Raw genomic sequence first — 12,506 nt, 5'->3', positions numbered from 1 at the left:
CTCAAATGATAAAAATCTAAATCAAACTAAGAGTGAGAAAAGGTGCACATGCCATAACCTCTATGCAGAATATAACCACGTGGCAAGATCCTAACGGTTGTTTATGTTCAAAAGTCTGTGTGAGACATTAAGATCTGTGTCAGGTTGACATCCATTTTACTTCTTTTCCCCCCGGTCAAAGAAAACTGCTTCTTCAACAGAACTTCCAATCTTCCATAAAAACATATTTAATTAGAGAATAATGATTTTCTAACTAGATATTCTTCATTCAATCAATGCTTGACTGATGTGGTAGGGACATGGAATCATAGATTTATTTTCTCAGGATGCACAATTGCACATATACTATGGAGATTTGCATTTATATATCGCAAGAAAAGAGATCTATGATTCCATATCCATGCCGTGTCAGCCGAGTATTGACAAAGTGTAGACTTTTTAGTTAGAAAATCAACTCTCTTAATTAAAACCGATTAAGAATATATAACTTTTTTTACAAAAAGAAATTTATAATCTTCTTCGAGGAAACTTCCACGATTGGGTCAAGAATGTATATTTTTATGAGACTTGTACAAACCTTACTTTATGAATCATGCTACCATGACTTACTTGGTAAGATTTCAAATCTTATTAAGTGCCATTGGGCCCACATGGATAATCAAATTAGTAATCCAACAACATGGACTTCTAAGTTTCATGGAAAAATTAAGATCCAAAATAAAAAATTTCAAAAAAGAAGTCATTTTTTAGCTTGATCATAGGTTTTGAAAATGGATGGTTATCAAACTCCTAAATTTAAAATTAAAGTTAATGGTGAAAATATATATTTTTTTTCCATAATTTTTTCAAAGTTCTTATAATTTTATCCTTTCATAACACAATGACATTATATTACATTTTTATTTGCTACAAATTGATATAGTTAGAATCCACTCCAAGATATGTTAAATAACAAATTAACATCATAAATTTAAATTTTATGACGTGAATCCCCACTCTAGGAGTCCAACTTATGCTCCGTAACAAACTTGATAAAATGAGGTTTGGTGGATAACAAATTTGATGAAGTAAGGTTCCCTTGGAATTGTCTCCAAGGGAGTATTTGTAATAAAAAAATGCAAGAGTTGGATTTGTCAAGTAATCCCTCTAATGTTTTTTCTCAAAAGAAAACTTCTAATCTTCTTTTAAGACAACTAACAGGTTCTTTGAACATTCAATCTTCCACAAAATATATTTACTTAAAACGGGGGTCAAGAATATATATATTTTTCTCAAAATAAAACTTCTAATATTCTTTTTTGGCAACTAACAGGTTCTTCGAGCATTCAATCTTCCACAAAATATATTTATTTAAAACTGGCGTTAAGCGTATATACTTTTTCTCTCAAAAGGAATCTTCTAATCTTCTTTAAGTCAACTAACAGGTTCTTTCAAAATTCAATCTTTCACAAAATATATTTAATTCTCATAGAATCTTCTTTTAAGGCAACTAACAGGTTCCTTGAAAAGTCAATCTTCCATAAAATATATTTAATTAATATTTTTTCTCTCAAAAAGAGTCTTATAATCTTCTTCAAGGTAACTTACAGGTTCTTGGAAAATTCAATCTTCCACAAAATAATTTATTTAAAACCGGGGTCAAAGAATATATACTTTTTTCTCAAAAGAAAACTTCTAATCTTCTTTACGGAAATTTCTAAGAAAACAGATTATTTAAAAATTTAATCTTCCACAAAATGAGCAAAATATATTTAACTAAAGGAAAAAATCCTGGGGGACTTTGTGCCCACATTGATAATCCAATAACTTCTAGATTTAATGAAATTATTCATATTTAAAATAAAATAAAAACAACTTGTTTTTTTAGCATCGAAGATGTTGAAAACGGAAGACTAGCAACCACACAAATTTAAAAAATAAATTTCAATGGTGAAAAATAACCATTTTTTTAAGTTCATATAATTATCTAAAAATTGTGGCCAAAATTATGAATAAAAAAAAATTCGGACCTTTAAGGGTCGAAATTTTCAATTTTTTAATTTAAAAGAAAAAAAAAAATAGTCTTTAAAGGATTGATTTTGATTCCTTTTGATAAATTCTACAAAAATGTTATTTTTTTAAAATATTTTTTTAATAAGATTTTTTTAGATAATTTTTCCAATTATATTTTAAGAGTTGTGCTAGATTGACTTTCTACAACACTGCCTTCAACGTTATGTGTGCAGAGAACCTTTAGTTTTTATGTACAACACACTCGTATCTCAAGAAAAAGTTTATATGGTTCTATGCACACACAGTGCTCATAGCAATTTTATTTTCATCAGTATAATATTTTTTCTATTTTAAATCATTTTTTATTTAGTAGTTACCATCTTTTATTAATTGGATTTATAACCTTTCTTTTTTGAGGAATCATAGATCAATATATCTTGGGATACATTTTTTATGGGAAAATGCAGTTGAATATCCCGAGGCGTATTGATCTATGATTCCCCAAAAAAGAACTTGTCACGTTAGGCTAGTTGATTGAACGTGCCACGTGGGATAGTCAGATTATCATGATTCATTTATTTAACGAGACATTAACCTTTGGGAGGGGAAGGAAGAAATGGCCCTTAGAGCTATGTTAGAGGCTTTACAGGTAAACAGAACATTGTAATACTTAAGACTTGTGAAAATGGTGAAATGATTCTCTAAAATTCAGGGATGTAGTCATTGAATTTGCGACAAACCCTATTAATAAATTTGTTGTATTCTTTTTTTATTTTTTCAAACATGCTTTTTTATATTAATTTGATTGATTGAGAACCCTTTCACCACATATGTTATTGCATATGAAGTGGTCAACAGACGAAACAATGTTAGGAGTAGAAGCCAAGGATTTTGCTTTGCAAGATATTGAGGACTACCCGTTGTGTCTAGTATAATTAGTAATTCTTCAAATAATTCATGAATTAAAACTGAAATTTTGGAATGATATAACAATTGATTAAAATTTCCATCCAATTCAACTCTTTGTAAAAATTCTTGATTTTTTGAATTTTTTCAAATTATTCACGCTTTATATTTTTCCCGAATTAAATAGATCATTTTTTTTTTTTTGCAAAAGAGAGTTTAAAACACAAATTAACTTAGGAGTGTTCAACCAGGTAACCGGAACCGATTGACTAGGTTTTGGTCTGGTTCAGGGGTATAATGAAACCTGGACTGATTTGATCGGTCCAGATTCAACTCGGACCGATTTTATATTAGTGAACCTGAACCTTACCCAAAAACCAATTAATCGGGTTAGGACCTCTAACTTCAATCTAATTTTCATAAGAGGTTAAGTTGTTAAAGTCAAATTTAGTGACTCGTGTATATGAAATTAAAGCCTAGCACTATTATATAATGGAAAGTGTTTGGAGGCCCTAAAGAGAGGCAAATATTGTGCCAAACATTTTTCAAAATAGGGGTTAGAATTTTCGGAATGGGCTAATTTTTGTGAATCCATCTCTATGGTGAGGAGATCATCATCACCAAAATCAGTTCATTTCGAAACTTTTAACCTTACTTTTCAAGTTGAAGAATCGTGGACCATACGATTTTTATAAATCACTTTTGATGGGTTTAAAAGTTTCAAAATAGAGTGATTTTTGTAATCGTCGACCGTCAGATTTTTTATGAGGATATCATCCTCACCAAAAATCAGCCAATTCCGAAATTTTTAACCCATAAATTAAAAAAAGATGTTTGGCACAATGTTTGACTCTCTTTAGGAACTCTGAAATACCTCCTTATATAATATCTTAATTAACTTATATGTGTGCAGTGTTCTACCACTATTTTACTGCGATTCTCACAAGTCTGATATGGAATGTGTACATAACCATTGATGTGTTTCCTCGTAATATGAGTGAATATCATCTACAGTTTTGTATGCATGTCCATGTCAAAATGGTGAGAATCACGGTAAATCCTGTGTCACCCCAGCACTACTCTTTTAAATTAAATCAAAAGCTAATGGCTCTTATATAATATATTAAATTATTTGTAGCTAAAGTCTTAGTGGTCTCTAATTATGTTAAATTACGAGAATTATTTTTGCCGCACCAACTTTATTAAAATAGGCATAAAGCCGCCATTAGTAAGCTATGCAACATATTAATTTAAAGCCCCACTTTGCAATGTATTAATTTAAATTCATTATATATATATATATATATAAAAGACCAAATTGATCACATGGGCTTTAGCGTAAATCAAAATGATTTTAAAATTTAAAATGTTTAAATATTAAATGTGTTAGGACTAGGTCAACGATCGGGTTTTGGTTCGGGTAATTGGACTTTTTCGATTTGGTTTCGGGTTCCGTCCGATTTTCAAACACTTGAACTGAAATCAACCTTATAAGAATTGGTTTCGTCCAGTTTTCCATGGTCGGATTTTTTTAACATCCCTAAATTAACCCTTATTTTTTAAAACAAAATCTCAATATCATGTGATTATACTTACATTATTCTCTATTTACACTTAAAAGGTTTCATCATTACATTTTTCACTCTTTTTAAATATCTTCTCTCCTCTCCATAAACTTTGTAAGCATGAATTTTGTTAATTAAGTAAGATGGTATGTATTTTGCATTATTAAGATATGTGTTAATAGTATGATTAATGATAAAAAAAATCATTATGTTCTTAGTTTTAAATTTGTTAAATTTATGATATTTTAAAATAAAAATTAAAATATAAAAATAAATGTATAAACTATCCCACTAGTACTGATTTGAATTAAGGCTTAAAATGCGTTGAAAAACATGGATTGTATCAAATATTCTTAATTTGCATAGGGATGAGTTCAAAGGTGACTTGGTAAAGGATACTTGTTAGGCTTGCAACTTGCAACTTGCGTGTGCTGGCCCACATTCAATCAAGGTTCAACCTGATTGATGCACGAGCTTGAGTCGAGTTATGTAGAAGAGGAATTTAACCTGGGTTTGAATGTCTCAACCCAACCTAAATTCAGGTCGAGGGTTCGGGCATCCCGACTCAACCCGAAGTTGATGCTTATATACTAATATTTAAGTTTATATAATTTATCCTCTACAAAGTACAATCTCATTTTATCAGATCATGTTTCTACGAACCCCATTATTATTAGACACATGACGTTTTGTATTTATTTCATTACACTACATTTCCGTCAATATTTAGAATATTACCTTGAAATTGTCACGTGTAATTTAAATTAAAAAAAAAATGCCTGAAATTTTTTCCCATGGTATTTAAGAGCTGTTCTCCCAAACCACCGCCGCGCGCACGCCCACAAAAATGCCTGAATTTTTTTTTTTTTTTTAAAGTTTCTGAGAACCCACTTGCATAGTGGTGAAGAAAACTTAAAAAAATGCGTGCAGTCTCAATAATTGCTCAGAAAAAACTTGGAAGTTTCGGAGAACCTTATTTGAAACACAAAGTGGAGGGTTCTATAAAATCTAATATTCGCACGAAGAACACCACTGAAAAAAAATAAGGGCGATGGGGCTTATCGGAGAAGCTACGTTAGGTGCACTTTTTGGAGAGTTGTTGAGAGAAATCTTAGATGCGAGAGAGAAGATCTCTGAGTTCAAATACGACGTCGATAGACTCAAATTTACTCTGGAATTTATAATTTCCAGAAAAGTAGAGATTGAAGTGTTAGATGAAAAATTAAATTATCCAAAAACTCCGGATATCGATAGATTAATTGAAGAATTGGGTAAAGCGAAGGATTTGATTCGTAAATGTTCGAAGGTTGAGAGGAATTTGTTTAAGAAGCGTCTGTATTCGGATGAACTAAAAAAATTGAATGATTCTTTGGAAAGGTTTTTTAGTTTGAATGTAAACGTTGAGTTTTGGAGCAAACGGATTTTGGTCAATTTGCAGGAAGCAAATGAGAAATTTGCTCCATTGAATTTGATAGCAAGAAGTGTTGAGATTGGAAATGTGGGTCAGAAACTGGTTTTGAACAATTTGATAGAAACAAGTGTTGGGAGTGGAAATGTGGATCAGAAACAGGTTTTGGTCAATTTGCCGGAAGTGGGTAGGAAATTGGATTTGATAGAAAGAAGTGTTGAGAGTGGAAATATGGATCAGAAACGGGTTTTGGCCTATTTGCAGGAATTGAGTGGGAAATTGGATCAATCGAATTTGATGGAAACAAGTGTTGGGAGTGGAAATGTGGATCAGAAACAGGTTTTGATCCATTTACAGGAGTGAGTAGGAAATTAGATCAATTGAATTCGATAGAAAGAAGTGTTGGGAGTGGAAATGTGGATCAGAACGAATATCGGTGTGCAATTCCTGAAATCCCTAATATTTCTGTTGGAATGGATGTGCGAATTAAAGAATTGAAGATGAAGTTGTTTAGGGACGATGTGAGTATGATCGGATTGTGCGCACTTGCTGGATCTGGGAAGACTACATTGGCTGCTAAGCTTTGTCGAGACAGACAAGTGAAAGGTATGTCTATGCATTCAAAATTCACATTGAATATTTTTTTAACTTATGGTTATATGGTTTTTCTTAGTAGATTAAAAAATTTAATATTGAATTTTATACACAATTGAATCGTGGTGAAAAGAAGAAGAAGATCACTTTATTCACCTTTGATAAAGAACCTTGAATCCACAAGGAAAACCAGAGAATTATTCTAAGAAAGCTAATGTTCTATTGATAGTCTAGATGTTGCAAAACGTATCTCTCACTATGATTTGAAATATCAAAATGTATCTGTCAATATGTATCGGTATCAGTGGAGCCAATATGAAACATTGAATGTTTCAAGTATGTATCAATCAACATTGTATCGAAACTTTCATTAACCGAAAAATTCAACCAATATGATACTTTAAACATTGTTGCTCGCCATCATTTAAATAGACTTTCAAACTTGTAATTTGGCTCAACTTCTACTAATCTAAAATAGTAAAACATTCTAAAAATAAATTCACTTTTGTCTGAACTTCCTCTACTAACACTAGAATACTTACTAATGACCTTCTAAAACAAATCCAGGCTCCAAATTACCCAGAAAAAGTTGAAACAGAGTGGACTTAAAAGTATGTGATAATAAAAGTGCTCAATGGAGTGCCCGTCATAAACTTTTTGAATTAGTGTTGTAATAGGTATTCTGATTTATGATCGCGAGGTTAAACTCGTTTCAATTTATGATTATCGCGAAGTTATTTTCCTTATTTCCTTTTTACTAAATAGTATTCTGATGCTCTCTTTTACAGAAAAATTCAAGGATAACATCATATTCTTAACCGTGTCAAGCTTGCCTGACTTTAAAGTGATCGTAGAAGGAATATTTAAACGGCTGGGCATTGGAAATGAGTTGATGAAATTTCAAAATGATGAAGATGCAGAGAAGCAGCTGAGATACCTGATGAAGCAGAAAGAAAAAGAACGCATATTGTTGGTCTTGGATGATGTCTGCGAAGAATCATTCCTTGAGAAGTTTGTGTTCGGAACTGCTCGACATAAGATATTGGTTACATCAAGAACTGAATATAAATCTTTTGATTTTACATATTCTTTGAAAATGTTGAGTGACCTAGATTCCATGAGTCTCTTTCATTGCTTAGCATTCCCGCAAGATGGAAGTTATGAGATGCCAGATGAAGATTGTCTGAAAGAGGTACCGTATTTATCTGTGATACATTTATGCTAACAATCTACATACATCAAGTCATATGGAATACGAACATTTCCATGTAGAACCTTAGGTATCAATCCCACAATACTCACACTCACACACGTGCACATGCACTCATGGATTCACACACCCACCATGTGCCTACATTGTTTTCAGAATATAAATGTTATAGAGTCCCGACTTTGAAGTGGCTAGGCCGCTTCAAAAGTTTGGAGGAACCCTCCTCGTAACATGACACGTGGCTTTTTGTATTTATTTCACATCCCTACTTTTTATCAATATTTGAGATACCTCCATGAAGATAGCACATGCAATCAAAATGAGAGTATTCTACCGAAATTTTGAAGCAGGATGGGCAATTCAATGTTTTTTCCAATGTCACATGTTCTCGAATAATTAAAGAAAGTACATCCCTGCAAAAATGAACATTGACTTCCAATTTATTCAACTTAATGTTTCAAAGTGATGCCCTTTTGTATATTCTGTATCAAAGTGTGCCTGCACATGCACGCACGGACCCGTAAACTCACCACTCTGCACACAGACATACGTACACACACATACCCACCTTGTTTTTTGAAAATGTTACATGTTTCGAACAATTAAAAAGTTGACCCCTGCAAATATGGGCATTGATTTTTTTTTTTTTTTTTTGATAAGTATTGAATTTTGATTTATTCAAATAAATATTTAGTGATGCCCTTCCGTAGTATTATGTGTATACTGTTTTTCTTGTATGATTTCTACAAAAAGAAAATAACTCATTGCACTTGATTGTTATCAAATTATAGATAGTAAGAGGTTGCAAGGGAGTACCCCTGATTCTTAAGGTGATTGCTCGCTCACTAAGGGGAGAACCTGCAAGGAAGTGGAAAAGCATAGAGAAAACTTTGGGCAAAGGCTCCTCCATCTTCGACATAGAAAAGGATCACCTGGAATGTCTTGCAACCTGTTTAGATTTCTTAGATGATAATGTTCGAGAGTGCTTCTTGGATTTGGGTTCGTTTTCCGAGGACCAAAGAATCCCTGCTTCTGTTCTTATAGACATTTGGGCTGAACTCTATGAACTAGATGAAGACAAGGCTTACATCAACCTCCTAGAACTATCCTCCCGAAATCTCATTAATCTTCTAGATGAAAGCGTCGGGTATGTTGTTCTTCTCCATATTTTGTTATAGATGATTTTCTCTGTTTGATGATATTGCTGATTGATTTAATATAAACATCTTTACTATTATAATAAGAGAAGGCAGAGTAGAAGTGGTTCGAAACCAAAATTCGAGTGACCATTAATCCCCCCACTTGTATATTTAAATTTAATATAATCAGGTAAAAACCAAGAAAATTGCAACCTAATCACGTTGCTTAATTTTCAAAATTACAAAAGTATCATTTTTTTTGTACTATTTAATCTTCAAAAACATTTGTCACCTTCTAGTTTAGTATTAACCAGAAGAATGACTACCAATTCTGCAAAACTTTCCTAAGTGATGTGTTATTATAAAGGAATAATTAAAATCAATCATATTTCATTGATTGCCATTAGTACTGTATTCATCAACCGACATATCGGACATGGTGTTATCTACAAGTATCCTAAAGAAACACGTCTCTCTTTTTTCATCAGAAAAGATGCAGGAAAGATTGACGGAAACTTTAATGAGTTATTTGTTACTCAACAAGATATTCTCCGAGATTTGGCTATTTATAATAGCCGGGATCGTCAAGACATAAACAAAAGAAAGAGACTGATGATGGACCAAAGAAAAGACAAGATTCCCAAGAGTCAGGAACAAGATGGCCAACCCTTTGATGCCTGCTTGGTGTCTATCCGGACAGGTTTGCTTTTCTTTGCTCAATTGTACATAACTGCTTCATTGTTGTTTCATCGACTTATGGAGTACATTTTGCAGATGAAATGCTTTCTTCAGGATGGATCAAGATGCAATTTCCTAAAGCGAAAGTTCTGATCCTTTCCAGAGTTTGTCTAGAAAATGAGCAATTTGAAGGTTCTGATATTCTTCGTACGCTTAGAATCTCTTCTACTGGTATTTTAAATAGGAAGTTCATCTTACCAATGGTCGTCAAGAAAATGAGCAATTTGAAAGTTCTGATCATTTCAAATCGTGAATCTCACGATCCAGAACTAATTGAGTTGTCTTCTCTTGATTATCTATCCCAACTAAAGATATTAAGGTTAGAGAAGATTATGTATCCTTCCCTCGACAAAATCAATAAGCCATTGAAGAATTTGCAGAAAATATCACTAGTTGAGTGTACTTTTCGCCTTGGTTGGACTTTCAACAAGATATCCTATATATTTCCAAATCTCCTTGAGATTGATATAAACTATTGCTATAATCTGAAAGCATTGCCTCAAAGAATTTGCAAGATCCGGCACCTTAAGAAGCTCAGTGTCACCGGATGTTCTTATTTAACTGAATTACCGGAACAAATTGGAGATTTGACGGAATTAGAGGTTTTAAGGCTGTGTGGTTGTTTGAATCTAATAGATTTACCGGACTCAATTCGAAGACTTGGCAAGCTAAGGTTCTTGGATATATCTGAGTGCACTGAGTTGCAGACGATGCCTGAAGGGCTGGGTGAGTTATGCAGTTTGAGAAAGCTTAACATGAGAAGGTGCTCAAGCGTGAGACGATTGCCAAGATCGGCTATGGATCTTAGGTGTCTAAAGAACGTTATCTGTGATGAAGAAATGGGAATCCTATGGAAAGCTCTTGCGATGTGTCTCCCTGATCTGAATATACAAGTAGACTAGTTGCCTTGATTCTGAGTTGATCTTCAAAGCCGCAATCTTATGTTTTGAAGAAATATTGGATCTTTACCATTGAATCTTTTCATAAATCCTAGAACATTGAATAAAAATAAAAATCTAATCTTTCGTATTTGTAGGAATGATGAACTAGAACTAGGCATTACACTCCATTCTCAAGCCAAAGAGGACAATGTTGTCCCAGACTTGACCTTGTTATGTACAAATGCCTGATTGATTAGATAATGTTGTTACTTTCATTCCTTTGAGGTGTTTTATTTTATTTTTTTTAAAGAAATAAAGAAGCAATCATGTCTGCTTTACAGGTTTTACTTTCTAAAACTCCCTTTAGATTTCAAACGTGTTTATGTCAAGTGCCAAATATTTTATTTTCTAGTCTCTCTACTCTCATGGACCTTATAAATCTCAATAATCAATTACTCATATGACCAATTTATGGGACATGGCAACACATATGTACCACTGTCTTTAGTTATGAAGTTTTGATGCAAGACATTCAGTTTCTTTTTGTGGAAATTGTACATAGTTGAAGGATATTGTGTTCGTTCTGGGTTTATTAGCTCTTTTTTATGTAGGTGTTAGCGAGGCTCTCTCATTGAAATTTTTCTATCTTCATAAAATGGTTTCAGCTTTTAAAGGATTGATTTTGATTCCTTTTGATAAATTCTACAAAAATGTTATTTTTAGATAATTTTTCCAATTATATTTTAAGAGTTGAGCTAGACTGACTTTCTACAACACTGCCTTCAACGCTATGTGTGCAGAGAACCATTAGTTTTTATGTACAACACACTCATATCTCAAGAAAAAGTTGATATGGTTCTGTGCCCACACAATGCTCATGGCAATTTTATTTTCATCAGTATAATATTTTTTCTATTTTAAATCATTTTTTATTTAGTAGTTACCCTCTTTTATTAATTGGATTTATAACCTTTCTTTTTTGAGGAATCATAGATCAATATATCTTGGGATACATTTTTTATTGGAAAATGCAGTTGAATATCCCGAGGCGTATTGATCTATGATTCCCCAAAAAAGAACTTGTCACGTTAGGCTAGTTGATTGAGCGTGCCACGTGGGATAGTCAGATTATCATGATTCATTTATTTAACGAGACATTAACCTTTGGGAGGGGAAGGAAGAAATGGCCCTTAGAGCTATGTTAGAGGCTTTACAGGTAAACAGAACATTGTAATACTTAAGACTTGTGAAAATGGTGAAATGATTCTCTAAAATTCAGGGATGTAGTCATTGAATTTGCGACAAACCCTATTAATAAATTTGTTGTATTCTTTTTTTTTTTTTTCAAACATACTTTTTTATATTAATTTGATTGATTGAGAACCCTTTCCTTCCACCACATATGTTATTGCATATGAAGTGGTTAACACACGAAACAATCTTAGGATCAGAAGCCAAGGATTTTGCTTTGCAAGATATTGAGGACGACCCATTGTGTCTAGTATAGTTTGTAATTCTTCGAATGATTCATGAATTATAACCAAATTTTTGGAATGACATAAAAATTGATTAAAATTTCCATCCAATTCAACTCCTTGTAAAAATTCTTGATTTTTTGAACTTTTTCAAATTATTCACGCTTTATATTTTTCCCAAATTAAATAGATCAAATTTTTTTTTTTGGTTGTTGTTGCAAAAGAGAGTTTAAAACACAAATTAACTTAGGGGTGTTCAACCAAGTAATCGGAACCGATTGACCAAGTTTTGGTCTGGTTTAGGGGTATACCGAAACCTAGACTGATTTGACCGGTCTGGATTCAACCCGGACCGATTTTATATTAGTGAACCTGAACCTTACCCAAAAACCAATTAATCGGGTTAGGACCTCCAACTTCAATCCAATTTTCATAAGAGGTTAAGCTGTTAAAGTCAAATTTAGTGGCTTGTATATATTAAATTAAAGCCTAACACTATTGTGGACACGGGATTTCGAATATTCTTCAAACATTCCTCCACTTTGGGGTGTTTTGGAGTCGCCACCATTCAAATTGGTAAGGGGGTGTGAATGGTCAC

The 12,506-nt window shown here is 32.7% G+C and overlaps 1 protein-coding gene across 2 annotated transcripts in view; it reads left to right on the top strand.

The window, feature by feature from the left end:
- The window catches only part of LOC147405210 (putative disease resistance protein At5g66900), a 57,303-nt gene extending 46,495 nt beyond the window's left edge, over positions 1 to 10,808 (top strand). The window contains exons 1-5 of one of the 2 annotated variants that reach the window (XM_086441430.1): positions 6,345 to 6,477; positions 7,254 to 7,657; positions 8,467 to 8,822; positions 9,303 to 9,514; positions 9,589 to 10,808. In XM_086441430.1, the coding sequence (XP_086297556.1) occupies positions 6,345 to 6,477; positions 7,254 to 7,657; positions 8,467 to 8,822; positions 9,303 to 9,514; positions 9,589 to 10,454 (1,971 nt within the window). In that variant the 3' untranslated portion in view covers positions 10,455 to 10,808. Of the gene's footprint in view, positions 1 to 6,344; positions 6,478 to 7,253; positions 7,658 to 8,466; positions 8,823 to 9,302; positions 9,515 to 9,588 lie in introns of those variants that run through there. The other variant, XM_086441428.1, reaches the window with a different exon arrangement.
- Positions 10,809 to 12,506: the final 1,698 nt, after the last annotated feature.

The sequence above is a fragment of the Akebia trifoliata genome, chromosome 4, assembly GCF_017979445.1.
Source record: "Akebia trifoliata isolate Shusen 1 chromosome 4, ASM1797944v1, whole genome shotgun sequence".
NCBI classification, from domain to species: domain Eukaryota; kingdom Viridiplantae; phylum Streptophyta; class Magnoliopsida; order Ranunculales; family Lardizabalaceae; genus Akebia; species Akebia trifoliata.
This window is presented reverse-complemented; position numbering and strand designations above follow the sequence as displayed.